Source organism: Salvelinus alpinus, chromosome 1 (genome assembly GCF_045679555.1).
Source record: "Salvelinus alpinus chromosome 1, SLU_Salpinus.1, whole genome shotgun sequence".
Lineage (NCBI taxonomy): Eukaryota > Metazoa > Chordata > Actinopteri > Salmoniformes > Salmonidae > Salvelinus > Salvelinus alpinus.
The window spans coordinates 97,326,260-97,351,406 of NC_092086.1; the positions used below are offsets into that span (position 1 = coordinate 97,326,260).

Sequence of the window (25,147 nt, forward strand, 5' to 3'; positions counted from 1 at the left end):
GCAACAGTACAGGCAGGGAAAAGGCTAGTAACGTTGTCCGGGAGATCAGGCAATAGGATAATTACTGGAAATCCGATAGGCTAAAGTACAGGCAGGGAATAGGCAAAAGGCGCCGTTAGTGAGGCAGACAAAACTATCATACACGGGACGATTAAATTACGGGTGAAAACAGAGCTCCGAATAGAAATGTGTCATAAAACAAACAATACCTCACAATGATGGGGTGCAAAGAACTGAACTAAATAGTGTGTGATAACGACATACAGGTGTGTGAACAGGTGATCAGAATTCAGGTGATTGGGATCTAGAGAGTGAACTGCGTTCAGGGGATCTATGTGTTAGAGAGTGTGAGCTGGAAAGTGAGCTGCGTTCAGGGGATCTACGTGTTTGAGAGTGTGAGTTGGAAGCAGATGTTACAGTGTGTGTATGGTTATAAAGTGTGAGTTGTATCCCTGTATCTCCTGCTGGTCATTTCCATCCTCTTACCGGGACAGTTGCACATACACCTAAACCAGCACCTCTTTCCGAGACCACAACAATGTGTCACTCTTTTTCAGACTTTATAACCAGATAGTTTACCAAAATCTTCAAGCAGTGACTGAGGACTGGAATTGAGTATGAAGGGTCTTGGAGATAGAGTATAACATCCTTCGCATACAATGATATAACATGGTATCCTTTTCCAATTGTAAGTCCTTTCATTTGGTCATCGGATTTAATGACTAACTTCTTGCAATTCTACACATTTTACCATGGTGCCAAGAGAAACATTTACAGTTTTATAGGTAATCACGTGCTATTTTACACATTTTGCCATGAGGCTGAGAAAACATTTTTGCAGTTTCAAAACACATTTTCTACAATTCTACACATTTTGCCATGAGGCGGCTGAGAGATAATGTTGCTGTTTTAAAGCGACATGTTTATATGCTATAGGGGGGACAACCTCAAGGAGGTCTATAATATGACGTCTTCATGTGCTATATGCCTCAACTAGCCTTTTCTAAGTACCATTACCATGATAGATTCAATCCAAGATGGCGTAGAAGTCAGACGTCTTTGTCATTCATCTTGTCGTGTCCCATGTATATATCTTTTTATATATTTTTCTTCGCATATATTTTTTATATTTTTCTAAACCTCAACTTCAAAATACTCTCCTGCAACCCACCTCACCCAATGTGGTGTGGATCTGTTTTTTCTAAAGTATTTTTATATACCTCGGAACTGGAATCCCCCAACAGAAGCTAGCCAGCTCACTAGCTACTAGCTAGTAGTCAGCTAACCACTGCTAGTGGTCATCAGCTAACCTTTAGCTCGGGAAGCTCTCGCCAGTTTGTACAACGCGACTCAAACCAGAGCATACCGGACCTATTTTCTCTCCATATCCCCAGATTCCTACCGCAAGCTCTGAACCTTTTCAACTGGATCATCGCAGCTAGCTAGCTGCTATCCAAGTGACTACTCCTGGCTAACGTCTGTCCCGAAGCAAGCACCAATTAGCCTGGAGCTAGCCCATGCTAGGCCCTTTCTCCCGGCTAGCTTAAGAGGCCCATCAGCCACTCCTGGGCTACAATACCCGGACCCCTTCTACTGGCGGTACGGGGCACGGAATCCCGCCGATCCTTCACGACTGGACTACCGACGTAACCTGATCGAGGGGGAACTCAACTGGACCCTACGTCGCGACGTCCCCTGAATGCCCATCTGCTAGTCGCGGCCCGCTAGCTGCAAGCCGCGGCCCGCTAGCTGTCTAGAGCATATTGGACTGTTAGCTGAATAGATCCATTGGCCAATTTCTTGGGCCACTATACCTATTTTGCCAATTGGACTTGGACCCCTCTGCTACTCGGAACCCTACTAATCCATCATGACTGGTCTATCGACGTCACCCCACGCGGAGGCTAAAACAGACTTTCCTCCAAAGCGACGTCCCTTTAAGGCCCTTCTGCTAGCTTGCTATCCCCGGCCTGCTAGCTGTCTGAATCGCCGTGTCTCCAGCCAGCCCAACACCTCATTAGACCCCTATGATCACTTGGCTACGCATGCCTCTCCCTAATATCAAAATGCCTTGTCCATTACTGTCCTGGTTAGTGATTATTGTCTTATTTCACTGTAGAGCCTCTAGCCCTGCTCAATATGCCTTAACCAACCATTTAGTTCCACCTCCCACATATGCGGTGACATCACCTGGTTTAAACGTCACTAGAGACAATATCTCGCTCATCATTACTCAATGTCTAGGTTTACCTCCAATGTACTCACATCCTACCATACCTTTGTCTGTACATTATGCCTTGAATCTATTCTATCGTGCCCAGAAACCTGTTCCTTTTACTCTATGTTCCGAACGTACTAGACGACCAGTTCTGATAGCCTTTAGCCGTACCCTTATCCTACTCCTCCTCTGTTCCTCTGGTGATGTATAGGTTAATCCAGGCCCTGCAGTGCCTAGCTCCACTCCTACTCCACAGGTGCTCTCATTTGTTGACTTCTGTAACCGTAAAAGCCTTGGTTTCATGCATGTTAACATTAGAAGCCTCCAGTGTTTTATTCACTGCTTTAGCACACTCTGCCAACCCAGATGTCCTAGCCGTGTCTGAATCCTGGCTTTGGAAGAACACCAAAAACCCAGAAATGTACATCCCTAACTATAACATTTTCCGACAAGATAGAACTGCCAAAAGGGGCGGTGTTGCAATCTACTGCAGAGATAGCATGCAGAGTTCTGTCTTCATTTCCAGGTCTGTACCCAAACATTTCGAGCTTCTACTTTTAAAACTCCACCTTTCCAGAAACAAGTCTCTCACCGTTGCCGCTTGCTATAGACCACCCTCTGCCCCCAGTTGTGCCCTGGGCACCATATGTGAATTGATTGCCCCACATCTATTTTCAGAGCTCGTGCTGCTAGGTGACCTAAACTGGGACAAATTTAACACCCCGGCAATCCTACAATCTAAGCTTGATGCCCTCAATCTCACACAAATTATCAATGAACCCACCAGGTACAACTCCAAATCCGTAAACACGGGCACCCTCATAGATGTCATCCTAACTAACTCGCCCTCCAAATACACCTCTGCTGTTTTCAATCAAGACCTCAGTGATCACTGCCTCGTTGCCTGCATCCGTAATGGGTCTGCGACCAAACGACCACCCCTCATCACTGTCAAAAGCTCCCTAAAACACTTCTGCGAGCAGGCCTTTCTAATCGACCTGTTCGGGGTATCCTGGAATGACATTGACCTCATCCCGTCAGTAGATGATGCCTGGCTATTCTTTAAAAGTGCCTTCCTCACCATCTTAAATAAGCATGCCCCATTCAAAAAAAATTGAATTAGGAATAGATATAATCCTTGGTTCACTCCAGACCTGTCTGCCCTTGACCACCACAAAAACATCATGTGGCGTTCTGCATTAGCATCGAACAGCCCCCTTGATATGCAACTTTTCAGGGAAGTTAGTAACAAATATACACAGGCAGCTAGGACAGCTAAGGCTAGCTTTTTCAAACAGAAATTTGCATCCTGTAGTACTAACTCAAAAAAAGTTCTGGGACACTGTAAAGTCCATGGAGAATAAGAGCACCTCCTCCCAGCTGCCCACTGCTCTGAGGCTAGGAAACACTGTCACCACTGATAAATCCACTATAATTGAGAATTTCAATAAGCATTTCTCTACGGCTGACCATGCTTTCCATCTGGCTACCCCTACCCCAGTCAACTGCCCGGCACCCTCCACAGCAACCCGCCAAAGCCCCCACCATTTCTCCTTCACCCAAATCCAGATAGCTGATGTTCTGAAAGAGCTGCAAAATCTGGACCCCTACAAATCAGCAGGGCTAGACAATCTGGACCCTCTCTTTCTAAAATGATCTGCCGAAATTGTTGCAACCCCTATTACTAGCCTGTTCAACCTCTCTTTCATATCGTCTGAGATTCCCCAAGATTGGAAACCTGCTGCGGTTATCCCCCTCTTCAAAGGGGGTGACACTCTAGACCCAAACTGCTACAGACCTATATCTATCCTACCCTGTCTTTCTAAGGTCTTCGAAAGCCAAGTTAACAAACAGATTACCGACCATTTTGAATCCCACCGTACCTTCTCCGCTATGCAATCTGGTTTCAGAGCTGGTCATGGGTGCACCTCAGCAACGGTCAAGGTCCTAAACAATATCATAACCGCCATCGATAAGAGACATTACTGTGAATCCGTATTCATCGACCTGGCCAAGCCTTTTGACTCTGTCAATCACCACATTCTTATCGGCAGACTCAACAGCCTTGGTTTTTCAAATGATTGGCTCGCCTGGTTCACCAACTACTTCTCTGATAGAGTTCAGTTTGTCAAATCGGAGGGCCTGTTGTCCGTACCTCTGGCAGTCTCCATGGGGGTGCCACAGGGTTCAAATACATCAATGATGTCGCTCTTGCTGCTGGTGATTCTCTGATCCACCTCTACGCAGACGACACCATTCTGTATACCTCTGGCCCTACTTTGGACACTGTTAATTAACCTTCAGACGAGCTTTAATGCCATACAACTCTCCTTCCGTGGCCTCCAACTTCTCTTAAATGCAAGTAAAACTAAATGCATGCTCTTCAGCGATCACTGCTCGCACCCGCCCTCCCGTCCAACATCACTACTCTGGACTGTTCTGACTTAGAATATGTGGACAACTACAAATACCTAGGTGTCTGGTTAGACTGTAAACTCTCCTTCCAAACTCACATTAAATCTAGAATCGGCTTCCTATTTCGCAACAAAGCATCCTTCACTCATGCTGCCAAACATACCCTCGTAAAACTGACCATCCTACCGATCCTCAACTTCGGCGATGTAATTTACAAAATAGCCTCCAATACTCTACTCAGCAAATTGGATGCAGTCTATCACAGTGCCATCTGTTTTGTCACCAATGCCCCATACACTACCCACCATTGCGACCTGTACGCTCTCGTTGGCTGGCACTCGCTTCATACTCGCCGCCAAACCCACTGGTTCCAGGTCATCTACATGTCTCTGCTAGGTAAAGCCCCCCCTTATCTCAGCTCACTGGTCACCATAGCAGCACCCACCCATAGCACGCGCTCCAGCAGGTATATCTCACTGGTCACCCCCAAAGTAAATTCTTCCTTTGGCCACCTTTCCTTCCAGTTCTCTGCTGCCAATGACTGGAACAAACTGCAAAAATCAGTAAAGCTGGAGACTCATATCTCCCTCACTAGCTTTAAGCACCAGCTGTCAGAGCAGCTCACAGATCACTGCACTTGTACATAGCCCATCTGTAAATAGCCCATCAAACTACCTTATCCCCATACTGTATTTATTTATTTATCTTTATCTATTTTTTGCACCCCAGTATCTCTACTTGCACATTCATCTTCTGCACGTCTACCATTCCAGTGTTTAATTGTTATTTTGTAACTACTTCGCCACCATGGCCTATTTATCGCCTTACCTCCCTTATCCTACCTCATTTGCACACTGTATGTAGACTTTTTCTACTGTATGTTTGTTTATACCATGTGTAACTCTGTGTTGTTGTCACGACTTCCACCGAAGTCGTTTCCTCTCCTTGTTCGGGCGGCGTTCGGCGTCACCGGTCTTCGAGCCATTGTCGATCCACTTTTCATTTTGTTTTGTCTTGTTTTCCTACACACCTGGTTTCCATTTTCCTCATTAATTGTTGTGTATTTAACCCTCTGTTCCCCTCATGTCTTTGTGTGGAATTGTTTGTTGTAAGTGCTTGTGCACATGTTTACTGGTTGCGCGTCGGGTTTTTGTACCCATATTCTGTTGTATTTTTATGCCATTGGTTTTTGGATTAAATTGCTCCGGCTACTACGTAGTTCTGCTCTCCTGCGTTCGACTTCCATGCCACCAGTTACGCACCCCTTTACAGTTGTTGTGTGTCGAACTGCTTTGCTTTATCTTGGCCAGGTCGCAGTTGTAAATGAGAACTTGTTCTCAACTAGCCTACCTGGTTAAATAAAGGTGAAATAGAAAATAAAAAATAAATAAATGTCCCCAGTTTTACACATGTTGATGTTTGTTTGTCCTTTTGGCAACACATCACATACAGTACATTTACCAGGGTAACTAATAGTAGAATAACATAATGAAAAAGAGAGACTTGGTTCTACGTATTCTACTGGTTTATGACTCACTGACAGGTACAGAAAAATGAATAATGAATATTCACATACAGGCTACAATGGATAGAACAGAGTAGTGAACATACATGAATAAGCTATAACCATGTAATTAAGATAAAACAAAACGTTTGTATTTAATCCATTTTAGAATAAGGATGTAACATAACAAAATGTGAAAAAAGTGAAGAGGTCTGAATATTTTCCAAATACATACATACGTACATAGCGACATACATACGGTACACTACCAGTCAAAAGTTTCAGAACACCTACTCATTCAAGGGTTTTTCTTTATTTTTACTATTTTCTACATTGTAGAATAATAGTGAAGACATCAAAACTGTCAAATAACACATAAGGAATCATGTAGTAACAAAACATTTTTTTAACATATTTATATTTATATTTCAGATTCTTCAAATAGCCACCCTATGCCTTGATGACAGCTTTGCACACTCTTGGCATTCTCTCAACCAGCTTCACATGGAATGCTTTTCCAACAGTCTTGAAAGAGTTCCCACATATGCCCTTGTTGGCTGCTTTTCCTTCACTCTGCGGTCCGACTCATCCCAAACCATCTGAAATTGGTTGAGGTCAGGGGATTGTGCTGGCCAGGTCATCTGATGCAGCACTCCATCACTCTCCTTCATGGTAAACAGAGACTGGAGGGGGTGTGTTGGTCATTGTTCTGTTGAAAAACAAATGATAGTCCCACTGAGTCCAAACCAGATGGGATGGCATATCGCTGCAGAATGCTGTGGTAGCCATGCTGGTTAAGTGTGCATTGAAATCTAAATTGATCACAGACAGTGTCACCAGCAAAGCACCTCCACACCTCCACACCTCCTCATCCCTGCTTTACGGTGGGAAATACACATGTGGAGATCATCCGTTCACCCACACCGCGTCTCACAAAGACACAGCGAATGGAACCAAAAATCTCCAATTTGGACTCATCAGACCAAAGGACAAATTTCCACCGGTCTAATGTCCATTGCTCGTGTTTCTTGGCCCAAGCAAGTCTCTTCTTCTTATTGGTGTCCTTTAGTAAGGGTTTCTTTGCAGCAATTCAGTCATGAAGGCCTTATTCACACAGTCTCCTTTGAACAGTTGATGTTGAGATGTGTCTGTTACTTAAACACTGTGAAGCATTTATTCGGGCTGCAATTTCTGAGGCTGGTAACTCTAATGAACTTATCCTCTGCAACAGAGATAACTTGAGGTCTTCCATTCCTGTGGCAGTCCTCATGAGAGCCAGTTTCATCATAGCGCTTGCACTTGATGGTTTTTGTGACTGCACTTGAAGAAACTTTCAAAGTTCTTGAAATTTTCCGTATTGACTGACCTTTATGTCTTCAAATAATGATGGACTGTCGTGTTTTTACTCATTTGAACTCTTCTTGCCATAATATGAACTATTACCAAATACGGCTATCTTCTGTATACCCCCACACCTTGTCACAACTGCTTGGCTCAAACGCATTAAGGAAAGAAATTCCACAAATTAACTTTTAACAAGGCACACCTGTTAATTGAAATGCATTCCAGGTGACTACCTCATGTCTACCAGGGCGGCAGGTAGCCTAGTGGTTAGAGCGTTGGACTAGTAGCCGAAAGGTTGCAAGATTGCATCCCCGAGCTGACAAGGTAAAAAAAAAATCCTTCTGCCTCTGAACAAGGCAGTTTACCCACTGTTCGTAGGCCGTCATTGAAAATAAACATTTGTTCTTAACTGACTTGTCTAGTAAAATGAAGCTGGTTGAGAGAATGCCAGAAGTGTGCAAAACTGTCACCAAGGCATAGGGTGGCTATTTGAAAAATATATTTTGATTTGTTTAACTTCTCTAGGATATGTGGGACGCTAACGTCCCACTTGGCCAAAAGCCAGTAAAAATGCAGAGCGCCAAATTCAAATATATTACTATAAAAATCAAACTTTCATGAAAGACACCAAATTAAAGCTACACTTGTTGTGAATCCAGCGAACATGTCTGATTTCAAAAAGGATTTACGGCGAAAGCACACCAAACGATTATGTTAGGTCAGTACATAGCCACAGAAAAACACAGCCATTTTTCCAGCCAAAGAGAGGAGTAACAAAAAGCAGAAATAGAGATAAAATTGATCACTAACCTTTGATGATCTTCATCAGATGACACTCATAGGACTTCATGTTACACAATACATGTATGTTTTGTTCGGTAAAGTTCATATTTATATCCAAAAATCTGAGTTTAGGCGGGACGCTACTGTCTCACTTGGCAAAAAGCCAGAGAAAATGCAGAGCGCCAAATTCAAATTAATTACTATAAAAATCAAACTTTCATTAACTCACACATGAAAGATACCAAATTAAAGCTACACTGGTTGTGAATCCAGCCAACATGTCAGAATTCAAATAGGCTTTTCGGCGAAAGCAAACGATGCTATTATCTGAGTTAGCACCATTGTAAACAAAGAGAGATAAGCATATTTCAACCCTGCAGGCGCGACACAAAACGCAGAAATAAAAATATAATTCATGCCTTACCTTTAACGAGCTTCTGTTGTTGGCACTCCAATATGTCCCATAAACATCACAAATGGTCCTTTTGTTCGATTAATTCCGTCGATATATATCCAAAATGTCCATTTATTTGGCGCGTTTGATCCAGAAATACACCGCTTCCAACTTGCTCAAACGTGACTACAAAATAGCTCAAAGTTACCTGTAAACTTTGCCAAAAAATGTCAAACTACTTTTGTAATACAACTTTAGGTATTTTTTAACGTTAATAATCGATAAAATTGAAGATGGGATGATCTGTGTTCAATACAGGATTAAAACCAATTATAGCCAGCTTTCTGGTCACGCGCTTCTATCTAACAGGATACTTAATGTGACTCTCGTTCAAGATGGCCGTACTTCTTCATTACACAAAGGAAAAACCAGCAACTAATTTCTGAAGACTGTTGACATCCAGTGGAAGCGGTAGGAACTGCAAGAAGGTTAATTCGAAATCTGTATTCCCAATGAAAATCCATTGAAAAGAGAGTGACCTAAAAAACAAATATATCTGAATGGTTTGTCCTCGGGGTTTTGCCTGCTAAATAAGTTCTGTTATACTCACAGACATGATTCAAACAGTTTTAGAAACTTCAGAGTGTTTTCCATCCAAATCTACTAACAATATGCATTTCTCATCTTCTGGGGATGAGTAGCTGGCAGTTGAATTTGGATATGCTGAAAATGCTGCCCCCTATCCTCGAGAAGTTAACACTTTTTTGGTTACTACATGATTCCATATGTGTTATTTGATAGTTTTGATGTCTTCACTATTATTCTACAATGTAGAAAATAGTACAAATAAAGAACATTTCTTGAAGGTGTTCTAAAACTTTTGACCAGTAGTGTACATACATGCATTCATACACACATACATAACATAGTCAAATCAAATCAGATCAAATTTTATTAATCACATGCTCCGAATATAACAGGTACAACCTTACAGTGAAATGCTTACTTACGAGCCCCTAACCAACGGCGCAGTTTCAAAAAATGCGGATAAGAATAAGAGATAAAAGTAACAAGTAATTAAAAAGCAGCAGTAAAAGATCAAATAACAATATATACAGGGGGGTGCAGGTACAGAGACAATGTGCGGTTAGTTGAGGTAGTATGTACATGTAGGTAGAGTTAATTGAAGTGACTATGCATAGATGACAACAGAGAGTGGCAGTGGTGTGGAGAGGGGAGGGGGGGAACCAGTGCAGGAACCAGAGGAGAGCCCAGGGCAGGCCCCGGAGCAGGCCCCAACGGGTGACCCAAGGTCAGGGCCAGATTTGATTTGATTGATTCATTAGGATCCCCATTAGCCAACGCCAATGGTGACAGCAAGTCTTACTGGGGTCCGACATATAATAAGAAATACATTACAAAAAAAATAATCCAATTTACATACATTTATAAACATTAACCTGTAGTGTGTGTGTGTGCATCTATCAGTTACACATACATGTCAGTACATACACACAACAAGTACAGGTCACATGGGGAGAGGCGTTGTGCCATGAGGTGTTGCTTTATTTGTTTTTTGAAAGTGAGGAATAGAGTCCAGTCAGCATCATAGGATCACTACCATGTGGCGATGGTGCTGGTGTCATATATACTGCCCGAGCCGGTGAGAGGGTTCCCCAGACTCCACAACAGTGGAGGGAGGATCGAGAATGACATCTGGGGTGGGCTCAGTCTCTGTAGTAGGCAACTCCTGTGGACCAGTGGTGGCTGGACACATTGCGTGTCCCTGCCTGGTCCCAGTCGCAGCCGTGCCCGACAACGGTGCCGGGGCCAAAGAGGCAGAATATTCACACACTAAAGTCACAGTCGTAGCCAGTAACGTTGCCGGGCTTGAGAGGTGGCGTCCTGCTGCTGAACTCCATATGACTGTCCCTTGTCCTCCACTGCAACCTGTCGGAGAGGGCTCCCCTGACCGGAGGAAGCCCGGGATATGGCCTTCTGTTGCAAGATGTGAAGAAGCCTCTGTATATTCTGCTCCATACGAGCCAAACGTGTTTCCTGTACTCCACCGGAAAAAGGAAACCCATACTACGGATGCAGCAATGTGACTCCCTGGTAGACCACAAATTGGGTGCTACTGCAGTCCCACTTTGTGCTGGGTAGCATCCCACAGATGGAGGAGAGGGGCCATAGGGTCCATGCTGTACCGTTGGCAGGCGTGGGGCTCCAATAGGCTCCAGAGAGGGGGTATAATCCACACGGTAGTAGTCCACTGGATACCCCGGAGCCATAATCCACTGGACCTCAGTGTGGGCAGTGTGGAAAGTACCCTTTGTAGTCTTTGTGGACCGGCATAATAATAGTGGTGTAAGCAAAGTCACAAATCCAGCGGGACATAGGACCATGAAAGATCGACTCGGGTCTACGTATTCTACTCATTTGTGACACACTGACACTGCCCCTGGTTAGAGAGGAATAAGGCAACCCAAGAGTTGACACACACAGGAACTTTACTTACACACACTAAGGAAGATGAACATGGGGATGGTTTTTGTATAAGCATCCGATGCACCTAACTCCACGATACCACTGTCAGGTTCAGGGAAATAGCTATACCCTTGAGGGAGTGTGCAACGGACCCGTCTGACCAGTGCAGGGCTAGCTATGAGAATCTGACCAATCAGAGAATGCATGATCAGTGCATGGCCAGATTGTGGGGTGCATGGGAGAGTCTGATTTGTAGAAGACACAAGCTGGGGGTGATCAATATCTTACATGAGGAAGAGAGCTAGACAATGCGGCGCCAATCAGTTGTAAATAAACACACACGCTGGAAATTAGTCCAACAGCGCCCTCGGCAGGGGGATTCTGTAGCACATAACATAATAATGAAATAACAGTATGTTACATTGGGTTACCATAAGGTCATGTAGGTAGGTATCTGAAAACCTACTTATTCAAAGAGAATCTTGATTAATAAAATAAAATAAAATTGTATTAGTCACATGCGCCGAATACAACAATTTTGTTTACTTGTTAGCTACCTACACAAATAGCTAGCGAGAATAAAGTGTTATTGACAAGATAAAAAAAATTAAAAGACTTAAAAGCAACACAAAAAAAGTTGCCCTTACAGTGAAATGCTTACTTACGAGCCCCTAACCAACAATGCAGTTTAAAAATAAATAAATACATATTTTCACTGGCTGTTGTCATATCATCCCGTTAACGGGATTGCAGCCATAAGAATTAATATGACTGTGATTTGCGGTTGTCTTTCTTAGCTACCTTAAAATGAATGCGCTAACTTTAAGTTGCTCTGGATAAGAATGTCTGTTAAATGGCAAAGTACAATATTTTTTACTCTTGTTTTTCTGGAAAAATACCGTTGATTCAATTGGTAAGTACAGTGTAAGTGTCTCTTCCACTTTGTACATGGTAATTACCCAGATTATTCCTTTATCGTTATCCCTTGAATGACGGCTACGTAATAGCTATATTGCTGTCTTTTATCATACTATGCCAGTGTACCATTTACTGTAAATGTGTTTTGTATTTTTCCTGTGTGGGAATTGTGCACCAGAGAGTTCAGCACAGTGGCACTGTTATATTTAGTCAGAGCCAGAGTAGCAGCTTCGTAATTCTCACAGACATCCCCTCAAGTACCTTTACCATGATCAACTATCCCCAGTTTTACCCTTGAGAGAAAAAGTACAATCAATGTTTAACTAGAGCATGTGTATATGAGGAGGGCAATCAGTATCACTAGCCACTCGAAGCTAATTGCATTGCAGTATAGCTGAAGATGAGGGCTGTTATAGTGTGGCTGCATGGTGTTGGTGATCTCTCTATGTGGAGCACAGACACAGATAACGGTCAGTGAAGATGAGACAAGAATAAACGAAGCTGGTGCTTCTGACAAACAGACAACCAGCCAAGCTGACATCTGGACTGAGCTGAGAGAGCTGAGAGCTGGAGTGAAGAAAATAGGGGCTGTGGCGGTGGAGCACAAAATGGAGTTGACAGCCGCTAGGTCACAAGTGACAGCCCTGGGAGCTAGACTGAGAGCTAGTTAGAGTCAGTTGGAGAGTCAGAAGACCATGATGGTAGAGCAGGCAGTGAGGCTGAGCATCACCCACTCTGAGCTGAAGGCAATGGAGGCAAAGTTCCAGATGGGCGAGAGAATGCTACAGGAGCACAGCACCAGCATGGTTGATTTAAAAATTAAACTGAGCATTGCACAGATGAAGCTGCAAGCTCAGAAGAAGTACACTGAGGAACTTAGGCAACTCTGGTATTATTTCTATTATCAACAATAATGCTGTTGTAATTGTTTATCATTATCCATTGTTTGATCCTGCAACTGCCATGTTCATGTCCAGTCTATTGTAGAGCAACACCATTCCATTTGGAAATTGACTGAATTTTATAATGTACTTAAAAAAAAATGTGTGGTACATTTCAGCCTTGGAAACATAGATAATGGCCAATGAGAGAGAGATCAATGAAATTAAGAAGGTGACTGAAGGTAATGTACAAAGAAAATAGAGAAAATACAGTGCAGCAAAATGTAAAAGCTTACATCACAAACTCAATCAATAATTATATTTTCAGCCCAAATACAGCTGAAGTCGGAAGTTTACATACACTTATGTTGGAGTCATTAAAACTCGTTTTTCAACCACTCCACAAATGTCTTGTTAACAAACTATAGTTTTGGCAAGTCGGTTAGGACATCTACTTTGTGCATGACACAAGTCATTTTTCCAACAGTTGTTTACAGACAGACTATTTCACTTATAATTCACTGTATCACAATTCCATTGGGTCAGAAGTTTATATGCACTAAGTTGACAGTGCCTTTAAACAGCTTAGAAAATTCCAGAAAATGATGTCATCGCTTTAGAAGCTTCTGATACGCTAAGTGACATCATTTGAGTCAATTGCAGGTGTACCTGTGGATGTATTTCAAGGCCTACCTTCAAACTCAGTGCCTCTTCGCTTGACATCATGGGAAAATCAAAAGAAATCAGCCAAGACCGTAAAAAACAAATTGGAGAACTCCACAAGTCTGGTTCATCCTTGGGAGCAATTTCCAAACACCTGAAGGTACCACGTTCATCTGTACAAACAATAGTTCGCAAGTATAAACACCATGGGACCACGCAGCCGTCATACCACTCAGGAAGGAGACACCTTCTGTCTCCTAGAGATAAATACTTTGGTGCAAAAAGTTCAAATCAATCCCAGAACAACAGCAAAGGACCTTGTGAAGATGCTGGAGGAAACAGGTACAAAAGTATCTATATCCACAGTAAAACGAGTCCTATATCGACATAACCTGAAAGGCCACTCAGCAAGGAAGAAGCCACTGCTCCAAAACCACCATAAAAAAGCCAGGCTAAGGTTTGCAACTGCACATGGGGACAAATCATAATTTTTTGGAGAAATGTCCTCTGGTCTGATGAAAGAAAAATAGAACTGCTTGGCCATAATGACCATCGCTATGTTTGGAGGAAAAAGGGGGACGCTTGCAAGCCAAAGAACACCATCCCAACCGTGAATTACGGGGGTGGCAGCATCATGTTGTGGGGGTGCTTTGCTGCAGGAGGTACTGGTACTCAACAAAATAGATGGCATCATGAGGCGGGAAAATTTTGTGGATATATTGAAGCAACATCTCAAGACATCAGTCAGGAAGTTAAAGCTTGGTCGCAAATGGGTCTTCCAAATAGACAATGACCCCAAGCATACTTCCAAAGTTGTGGCAAAATGGCTTAAGGACAGCAAAATCAAGGTTTTGGAGTGGCCATCACAAAGCCCTGACCTCAATCCTATAGAAAATGTGTGGGCAGAAGTGAAAAAGCATGTGCGAGCAAGGAGGCCTACAAACCTGCCTCAGTTACACCAGCTCTGTCAGGAGAAATTGGCCAAAATTCACCCAACATGTGGAAGGCTACCCGAAACTTTTGACCCAAGTTAAACAGTTTTAATGCTACCAAATACTAATTGAGTGTATGTAAACTTCTGACCCACTGGGAATGTGATGAAAGACATAAAGCTTAAATAAATCATTATCTCTACTATTATTCTGACATTTCACATTCTTAAAGACATGAACTGATGGGGAGATGTATATTCTCTTTACAGTATAAAGAGGTGGGAGAACAGCGGGTGGATTTGACTGAGCTGAAAGCAGAGGTGAAGGAGCTGAAGAGAGAGTGAAGGTACAGTATGTTGTTTATTATAGCCAACAGTCATTACATTGTACACATAGGTTGATTAAAGGTCAGGATGTTGTGGTCTGAAAAAAATTATTGTATCAGGGGGCCACATTTATTAAACTGCCTCAAGGCCATCCAATTTATTTTTCCACTAACTGTGGCTGCTTTCTAATGGAACCTATATAAAGTTCAATCAGACGAACTGGAGGCCCTCACCATGAGGTCAAACGCTATCGACACCCAACTGGAGGAACAGAAGATGAAGGTGGTGAAGCTGACAATTGAAGTACTCAATCTGTGGAGGGAGGATGAAGGAAAGAAAACTATAATAGCTCAAATTATTAGGGATTTGACCTGGGAACTTGAGGCAATTTTTTAAGGCTATTCATCTGATTTCAGGTCAAGCCCAGGAACTAGTGGTCCTTGATGTCAGGCTGAATAGCACTGTGGCTGAGGCCGGGGAACAGAAGAAGGACCTGACACGTCAGAAAACAGAAGTAGTGCAACTGTGGAGTGAGCATTTTGGTACGTACACACAGTGCAGACCCTCTTGTTTACAGGTCTACAATCTCCTCTGGCAGTGACAATACAAAGTCTGTTACTGCTGAAGAGAACAAATTAAAGGATTCATCTCAAATACAACACCATGGTTTTTGGTAATGTTGTCGTTGGGAGTTAGTGTATTAATTGTGATATATTTCCTTTGGGTCAAGCCCGGGAACTGAAGGCCCTTAATGCCAAGTCAAACAACACTGAGATCCAGCTAGAGGAGCAGGGGGCAGAAGTGGGGAAGCTGAGAGCTATGGTGGATAACCTGAAGAAAGTTGAAGTAGTAGCACTGTGGAGGGAGCATTATGGTACGTGCTATTTTACATTTAAGTCAAAAATGACCTCTGTCATACAAAAAAAGGTTTGTGGTACTGCTAAAGAGAACAATACATGATTACACAGATGTTATTTGGTAATGTTGTCATGGGAGGAAGTGTGATATCTTTCCCTTAGCTCAAGCCCGGGAACTAGAGGTCCTTATTAGCAGGTCAAACAACACTGAGATCCAGCTACAAGAGCAGGAGTCAGAGGTGGTGGAGCTTAGAGGAGAGGTTGACGAGCTGAAGAAAGCAAGTTCATGTATGGAGAAGTGTACACATTAGCCATCATTACATATAGTGCTTTGAGTTGTTGACATTACAGTACGTAACAATCCGTGCATCGATAATTAGTTGTGCCACAACATTTTTACCTTGTGATGACATTGTGCTCACAGACACACCAAAGGTGTCATTCTCTGCATCTTTAGGAATTGGTGGCTACTTTGGACCCTTCCTCAACGACATTTACTATTATTTACTATTATGACCTGATCTACAAGTGAGTAGATGTAAACATCGGAGATGCTTACAGTACATCCACAGGTACCCTGCTGCATTCATATGTATATTCCCTATCCATTGTTGTGTTTCTTATACAGCAAATATATTGCATCGTTTTAAATCTTTATAAAGTATTAGGCCACATCTTCTTGCTGTGGGATAATCTACACAGCATATCATATATTCATAAGGACCTATAAATGAGTATGTAGAGCCACCACAATGACCTTCAGAGGCACTGGACTTTCAATTATAGCACATGAAAGCATAGCACAGTAACCCACATTGTTGAATTAAGGATGGTGATTATTTCTCTTCTCTGATACAGGTAAATTCACCGCACCAGTGAGAGGAGCATACTACTTCAGATATACTGTTGCAGGGGCTGACAGTGCATCCAGCAGGGGTGTAGCACTTATTAAGAACACCGCTACGATGATGTATATTTTAGACAATGAGAGTCACAGGCCTTGATCATTTCTCCAGTGTGATCACACTACAGCTGCAGAAATGGGACACGGTCAACATGCGCTTGGGTCCTAAGCAAAAAGTCTATGATACTCAACCATAACTCATTCAGTGGCTTCCTGCTCTTTGCGTGGTGAGCACGGAGATGTGATTGTACATGAGAACACCTGACATTTTTGGAAGGTCAAATGGGTCAATAACTGTTTTATCACAGTCACTGAGTACATTGAATTAAATTAAATAAAGATTTGCATCGACAAGTTACAGAAGTGCCTGAAATCAGTTGCTTGATTGTACAAAATGCTGACAAATAATCCAGTGGCACATTGGTTAATCTATTGCGAACCTAATAGTATTTAAAAACCTAATTTATTTCAGTTAAAGTGGTTAAAAACTACATGATGAAAACAAAGACTGAAGATGAGTCACCATGTAATTAGAGGTTTATAGTGTACCTCCACTATTGTGGCTAAAGATATCCTATGCAGTGTGTAGGGACCGGAATCATTGACCACGATTACATGCGGACAGTATCCCGCTTAAGGCCTTATTCGGGATAAGCTGTTTACACACACCTTTGATTTCCCGCTAACGAGTAACCCTGAATAAACAGAATATTCCTCTTAAGTTCATATGGGCTAAATAGAGTAGTAACTGAAATATGAACACTGACTGTAGGCCTATAACAGCTCACATACAGCATTTATTTACTCCTGCAGAAATATGCATTTCTGGCAGTAAAATGTTAATTCATCTTGAGAAAGGATTTTTCAGCACCGAGAAAATGCAAATGCATGTGTAATGTGTTGACACTTATGCAGACAGTATCAACCACAAAAAACACACCCAAGACAAGTCATGTTATTTTTAATTTCCTTAAAACCGGTCAAACATGACATGGACATTTTGCTCAAGACCAATCTGTGTTCTCCCCAGCGCCTAAACGAAACAGGCAACTTTACTGGTGATTAATGCAATAATTATCAATGCAAGACATTCTGGTGAGCACTCATGTCTGGGGCAACAAGTTGACAGAAGCTACATGTAGGCCTAACTATAGCCTACCTGAAATTTCAATAACTAGAAAGTTCTAAATTAGGGGTGAAGGTAGCCACTAAGCTACAGTCCAGGACAGAGTATCAACAAAATCATTTACAGTGGATTGACCTGCACAGGTAGCCTACTTTTTGAAGTGATTTGTTTGACCATCACAGAACCCACGATATGCAAAACTGGGCCTGCACACCCTGCAAAAAACAGCAAACTGGATAAGATTTGTACATGCCACAGTAGCCCACCCCCGGCAAAAATCTAAACCGGGATACAAGCTTTTTCGGGTCAATGTAAACGGGATATGTTTATATGCGTCAACTCAAGTAGAATACACGAGTACCCTGAACAGTACAGGAAATTTGTGCGCATGTAAACGTGGTCAATAGGTTTGTTACCTTGGCATAGAAACCCAAGCCTAATGCACCAGTGCTCTGTAATGTCTGAAACAATAGTTTATCCCACTTTGGTACCACCCATGTTCATTTGACAGACCGTTTGTTGGAGAATAAACACAAACATATCCCCATCTGAGTTTAAACTTTTATTTATGTCAGGCAAGACAAGGTAAATAACACATTTTTATTCATGAATTGAACAAGTTTCATAGTTTATGGCATGGATGAGAGATCAGCTCAGGGAGTATAAAAGAAAATTCAGTAGAGGGCAGCAAACCAAATGCAGCATTGCCAGATGATCAGTACATTCTGCTTTCAGGAAATGAAGATGAAAGTGTCCTCTCCCATCCTAATGATAAAAAGAAAGTCTAAAAAACAAATGGTATACAAATATGCTCAATGTCCATATAGGAATTAGCTCTAAAAACATTGAGTTTACCCCTGTAGCTCTCATGTCAGTAGGCTTTTAGTGAAGGGCAATTGTGTTCTACAGTAACATCCCCCCCACAACCTATGCTAAGTAGTGAGGAGCTGTAGCCTACCTGGTACTCTTCCAGTTGTCTGCAGGGCATGAAGCCACAGAGCGCAGCATCCACAGGGTCTTCAGCACTCGCTTCCCATCAGGCAGTTGGAAACACTGACCAACCCAAGCGCTACAGGAACCTGGGGGGGACAGGCGTTATGATGCAATTGCATCACAGCCATTGTTACAGTCAAGGTCATTCAGATTGAGACTAGGGCCACATTGTGGAAGGTTGGAGATAGAAGTGGTGCAATTAGTGGTACAAAATATATTTCCGAACATTATGCTGCATTTATCTTGCTCCTTTGCACCCCAGTATCTCTACCATTAGTCTTAATTTGCTATATTGTAATTACTTCGCCACCATGGCCTATTTATTGCCTTACCTCCCTTAACCTACCTCATTTGCACATGCTGTATATAGACTTTTTCTACTGTATGTGTGTTTATTCCATGTGTAACCCTGTTGTTGTACGTGTCAAACTGCTTTGCTTCCTCTTGGCCAGGTCGCAGTTGCAAATGAGAACTTGTTCTCAACTAGCCTACCTGGTTAAATAAAGGTGAAATAAAAATAAAATGCCTTGCTGAACACATTCCAGGGTTTACACACCTGCCTCCCATAACACAGAGAAAGCCACAGAGGTTCGCAGACCCCGATTACTAGTCACACCCAGTAACTTGGCCTGTTGTTCTGGACCCGTGACTCCTGGAGCAGTCTCCACTGCACTCTGATAAAGGCCTCGGAGCTCAGAACCGACCGCCTCAATATCAAGCACAGAGCCCAGCTCATTTCGCCACACTCCCGTCACATTGCATGGGATTGCCTAGAAGAACACATGCAAAATAAGGTCACCACTACTGTGTCAATAATAGCAGACACACTTCATGACATAGTATATTTAAAACAGGAAGTAAAATCAAGTCTCAGATTTCTATCTACTACATGATCTGTATTGTTACACTGCTCAAATTGTAATAGTGGAGCCCACTGATTAATTGTATTTTTACCTGAGGTAGCAGCAGTCCCAAAATCACAGCATGGACACTGATATACTTTGCAACAAAACTCTTCATGTTTGATTATTTCAAGTTGCTTTGCTGAACAGCTCATTCCCTTCTTATACTGATTTACCAAGTTACTATACACTCCCCCAAACCAATCAGCACCTGCCCTTTCTAACAAGACTTAATTCATGAACAGGGTGTATATCTCAATAGTCTAGCTGTCACTTCTTACCAGCAGTTAAAAATCAATGCAGATTGAGGAAAAGAGGACTATTGAAATTCACCCCTAATTTGAACATTTGCAGCAGGTGTTTCTTCTCTGTCAACACAAGTCCTCTCACAAGAGTTTCTAGTTTGTTGGCTGTAGGTTAACCGATTGGCCAGTACACCCGTCTCGACAATTCTCGAACATGAACCAGGTTTCCATCCAAACGTTTTATGTGAGTAAGGTACGTCGGATAGGAAATGTCATAACAGGCCTGATGGAAACAGAACATTTTGTCGGTAAACTTTCACAATGTCCACGGCACAAAATAACCTAGACCTGGTGGATCTTTTGTGCCGGTAAAATTAACTATGCGAGCAATGTCGGTGGAAACGACTTTATGCGAAAATATTCATAAAATAACCATCATATCGAAGTAAACTTGTGATTCACGAAATGATATGGTGTGTGGTCCTCCCACTACTACTCGTCGGGGAAGCATGCACTTTATTAGGCTACATATGAAATACATGATGATGAACTTCACAGGGTGGTGAAAGTGCACGGTATGTGCTTGACGCTCCTTTCCAATAAATATCGAGGGTCTTATTCTGGTGATATCAATGATTGACTAACATTTAACAAATAAAATAATATCCCTCTTTTGTCCATAATAATGTCATCGTTTTGGCTAGAGCGCACGTGCCAATACCAGAATGGGCACATTGGCTACGTAACGCAAAAATGTTTTGTAACAAAACCAACAGTAGAGTTGAAAATGCAACGGAAACCCATTCAACTTTTTATTCAGTACATGGGAATTTAACCACACAAGTTATTTTATGTGCTCTGTCATCACGCACAGACTTGTATCCGCAACAAGTCCATTTGATGGAAACACGTCTCTGGTGTGAAAATGCACATGTTTTATTCATGCGGACTTTAGAATATTCGCATGATAATCTGTCACCAATTGAATGGAAATCTAGCTATGGACGATGATAAATTCAGCATTATATCATCCTGGGCATATATTTGATACGCATCATCAATTCAATCTATACAGAAAACGATGTGTTATGTTGATCAATAGAGGGTGCTATTTTATTGGACTTGAACAAGGTTACTCCATCACTCCATGAAAGCATAATTGTCAACAACCTATAACAAACATTAATTAAACTGTAAAGAACCATGTTCCCTAGTGAATGTATGACTGGACTAACATTACGTATGTTTATCTTCCTCACATAGATATATCACTCGGAAATCTGTCTTTGAAATTGGTAGGCCACTACAGCAATGCAATTTTGATTCACAGGTAAATGGACCAACTCCGATACATTCCTTGGTCGCATCACCTCACCAGTAACATGAGGTTAATCGTGTGGTGATGTGGTTAACTATTTTCGGACAGCTTATCCAATATCAAAATTATTAGAAATTGATTTTCACTTTTTCACTAATTAACCCCATACCAGACACTCTCCGTTGGGTTAAAGACTTGCCAGTCACCTTATGTAATCAACACCATGAAAGAATCTCAATTGCATACTCCAAGCGTCCTCTCGCCTCGCCTCATTCTCAAAACCCATTGGATGAGAAAGCCAGAGGTCCCTCCCCTCTGACCTTATCCTCCAATGGGCTTTGAGCAGAAGGAAGGAGTACGCTATCTAGATTTTCCCATGACTAGGCATATTCTACCTCACCTCAAGAACTGTGACTTTTGAAATAGATGGTGGTTCTTTTGGGCTTGACGGGTAGTAGTTTACACTAAAATTCAATATCCTGTCTTAATTTAACTGACGGAAATTACACACTATGGTTTTATGGTCTTTCTTTAAAAAAACGATATATTTTAATGAGTGAAACACACTTGACTGGCCTCACATGGGGTAAATTATTTTAATATGACGATCAAGCTTTATTGCTTTAGGTGTGGTGAGTGTGGGGTGTGCGTGGGTGGGAGGGTGTGTGCCAGACAGCTTCCTGTCAGACAGACAGAAACAGCATTATAATCAGTGATGGATTTACAGAATTGTGTGAAGCTGGAAAAAATGTATTTTTGTATATTGTTATGTGGTAGTTTAGTTACATTGTCTTCGATACTCAAAGAAGATCTTCAAAAGATGAATTATGCAGCTTAGTTAATTTTAAATATCAGGCATTCTGTGTCTATACATGTTTACAGCATGTAGGACTATACCACAATTACTCATTATACATTTTCTCATATCCCAGTGATATAACATATGTTAAGTAGCCTCCATTTATATTATGATACTCTGTTTCATAAACTTCACATTTTCACAGTAAGTTTGTGGGAAATGTTTTCCTGGAGCTCCACATTTGTCAGAGCACCTTGGTAACCAGGCACGGAGGGCTCTCCATCAAGCAGCATTGAGCAGTGTGGGCGTTCGACACTCATGACAGAGGTGTTCCTCCAATAATCAAAGCCATTGGTCCTGACATCTAAGGGTCATGCAAGGCCATTGATTAGGCTAAACCAGAGGGATCCTTTAATAACCTGGACTCTGAACTCTTATTGTTTTTCACTGATTTGCCCAGCACATTATTCTGTACTTTTCCTATTTTCTTTGTCAACTTCAATGATTTTTATTTGTTAAAGCTGCATATACAACCCATATAGGCACAGATGTGTTATTGTAATCTAATCCACTGAAAATAATGACATTGAATGGGTGTCACTGATCTACCACTAATACTATAAATATATATATATATTATTTGTTTTTTTGTTAGGGTCCCCTGGAGGTCGGGCCCCTCACCAATATGAATACGTCATAAGCCATGGCAAAATTTTTAGATTTACAGGAAATTAGCTTTAAAACTGCAATATTTTCTCTCAGCCTCATGTCAAAATGAATAGAATAGCAGGAAATTAGCTTTACATCTCAACATTTTCTCTCTGCCCCATAGCAAAATGTGTATAATTGCAAGCCCAGGAACTAGTGGTCCTTGATGTCAGGCTGAATAGCACTGTGGCTGAGGCCGGGGAACAGAAGAAGGACCTGACACGTCAGAAAACAGAAGTAGTGCAACTGTGGAGTGAGCATTTTGGTACGTACACACAGTGCAGACCCTCTTGTTTACAGGTCTACAATCTCCTCTGGCAGTGACAATACAAAGTCTGTTACTGCTGAAGAGAACAAATTAAAGGATTCATCTCAAATACAACACCATGGTTTTTGGTAATGTTGTCGTTGGGAGTTAGTGTATTAATTGTGATATATTTCCTTTGGGTCAAGCCCGGGAACTGAAGGCCCTTAATGCCAAGTCAAACAACACTGAGATCCAGCTAGAGGAGCAGGGGGCAGAAGTGGGGAAGCTGAGAGCTATGGTGGATAACCTGAAGAAAGTTGAAGTAGTAGCACTGTGGAGGGAGCATTATGGTACGTGCTATTTTACATTTAAGTCAAAAATGACCTCTGTCATACAAAAAAAGGTTTGTGGTACTGCTAAAGAGAACAATACATGATTACACAGATGTTATTTGGTAATGTTGTCATGGGAGGAAGTGTGATATCTTTCCCTTAGCTCAAGCCCGGGAACTAGAGGTCCTTATTAGCAGGTCAAACAACACTGAGATCCAGCTACAAGAGCAGGAGTCAGAGGTGGTGGAGCTTAGAGGAGAGGTTGACGAGCTGAAGAAAGCAAGTTCATGTATGGAGAAGTGTACACATTAGCCATCATTACATATAGTGCTTTGAGTTGTTGACATTACAGTACGTAACAATCCGTGCATCGATAATTAGTTGTGCCACAACATTTTTACCTTGTGATGACATTGTGCTCACAGACACACCAAAGGTGTCATTCTCTGCATCTTTAGGAATTGGTGGCTACTTTGGACCCTTCCTCAACGACATTTACTATTATTTACTATTATGACCTGATCTACAAGTGAGTAGATGTAAACATCGGAGATGCTTACAGTACATCCACAGGTACCCTGCTGCATTCATATGTATATTCCCTATCCATTGTTGTGTTTCTTATACAGCAAATATATTGCATCGTTTTAAATCTTTATAAAGTATTAGGCCACATCTTCTTGCTGTGGGATAATCTACACAGCATATCATATATTCATAAGGACCTATAAATGAGTATGTAGAGCCACCACAATGACCTTCAGAGGCACTGGACTTTCAATTATAGCACATGAAAGCATAGCACAGTAACCCACATTGTTGAATTAAGGATGGTGATTATTTCTCTTCTCTGATACAGGTAAATTCACCGCACCAGTGAGAGGAGCATACTACTTCAGATATACTGTTGCAGGGGCTGACAGTGCATCCAGCAGGGGTGTAGCACTTATTAAGAACACCGCTACGATGATGTATATTTTAGACAATGAGAGTCACAGGCCTTGATCATTTCTCCAGTGTGATCACACTACAGCTGCAGAAATGGGACACGGTCAACATGCGCTTGGGTCCTAAGCAAAAAGTCTATGATGATACTCAACCATAACTCATTCAGTGGCTTCCTGCTCTTTGCGTGGTGAGCACGGAGATGTGATTGTACATGAGAACACCTGACATTTTTGGAAGGTCAAATGGGTCAATAACTGTTTTATCACAGTCACTGAGTACATTGAATTAAATTAAATAAAGATTTGCATCGACAAGTTACAGAAGTGCCTGAAATCAGTTGCTTGATTGTACAAAATGCTGACAAATAATCCAGTGGCACATTGGTTAATCTATTGCGAACCTAATAGTATTTAAAAACCTAATTTATTTCAGTTAAAGTGGTTAAAAACTACATGATGAAAACAAAGACTGAAGATGAGTCACCATGTAATTAGAGGTTTATAGTGTACCTCCACTATTGTGGCTAAAGATATCCTATGCAGTGTGTAGGGACCGGAATCATTGACCACGATTACATGCGGACAGTATCCCGCTTAAGGCCTTATTCGGGATAAGCTGTTTACACACACCTTTGATTTCCCGCTAACGAGTAACCCTGAATAAACAGAATATTCCTCTTAAGTTCATATGGGCTAAATAGAGTAGTAACTGAAATATGAACACTGACTGTAGGCCTATAACAGCTCACATACAGCATTTATTTACTCCTGCAGAAATATGCATTTCTGGCAGTAAAATGTTAATTCATCTTGAGAAAGGATTTTTCAGCACCGAGAAAATGCAAATGCATGTGTAATGTGTTGACACTTATGCAGACAGTATCAACCACAAAAAACACACCCA

At 41.8% G+C, this 25,147-nt stretch overlaps 2 protein-coding genes and 1 long non-coding RNA gene across 6 annotated transcripts; 2 read left to right on the top strand and 1 right to left on the bottom strand.

The window, feature by feature from the left end:
• Nucleotides 1-10,367: 10,367 nt before the first annotated feature.
• On the top strand, nucleotides 10,368-16,967 carry LOC139566897 (uncharacterized). The gene is made up of 6 exons (XM_071388295.1): nucleotides 10,368-10,668; nucleotides 15,282-15,407; nucleotides 15,596-15,739; nucleotides 15,885-16,010; nucleotides 16,180-16,294; nucleotides 16,581-16,967. Coding segments are annotated over exons 1-5 (699 nt in total). The 3' UTR covers nucleotides 16,182-16,294; nucleotides 16,581-16,967.
• A 1,334-nt stretch (nucleotides 16,968-18,301) lies between these two features.
• On the bottom strand, nucleotides 18,302-19,961 carry LOC139535514 (avidin-related protein 3-like). Its single transcript, XM_071334986.1, has 4 exons — nucleotides 19,700-19,961; nucleotides 19,302-19,515; nucleotides 18,711-18,831; nucleotides 18,302-18,517 (listed from the first exon to the last, which is right to left on the bottom strand). The coding sequence occupies exons 1-4, from the start codon at nucleotides 19,763-19,765 to the stop codon at nucleotides 18,484-18,486; spliced, it is 435 nt and encodes a 144-aa protein (XP_071191087.1). The 5' UTR covers nucleotides 19,766-19,961; the 3' UTR covers nucleotides 18,302-18,483.
• A 2-nt stretch (nucleotides 19,962-19,963) lies between these two features.
• LOC139535519 (uncharacterized) lies at nucleotides 19,964-24,562 on the top strand. Of its 4 annotated transcripts, none has more exons than XR_011667144.1 (7): nucleotides 19,971-20,136; nucleotides 21,156-21,222; nucleotides 22,842-22,982; nucleotides 23,171-23,314; nucleotides 23,460-23,585; nucleotides 23,755-23,869; nucleotides 24,156-24,562. It is a non-coding gene; the product is annotated as an uncharacterized lncRNA (long non-coding RNA). The 4 variants fall into 4 exon arrangements; XR_011667146.1 differs by having other exon boundaries at nucleotides 20,003-20,145; XR_011667143.1 differs by lacking the exon at nucleotides 21,156-21,222 and having other exon boundaries at nucleotides 19,964-20,136.
• Nucleotides 24,563-25,147: the final 585 nt, after the last annotated feature.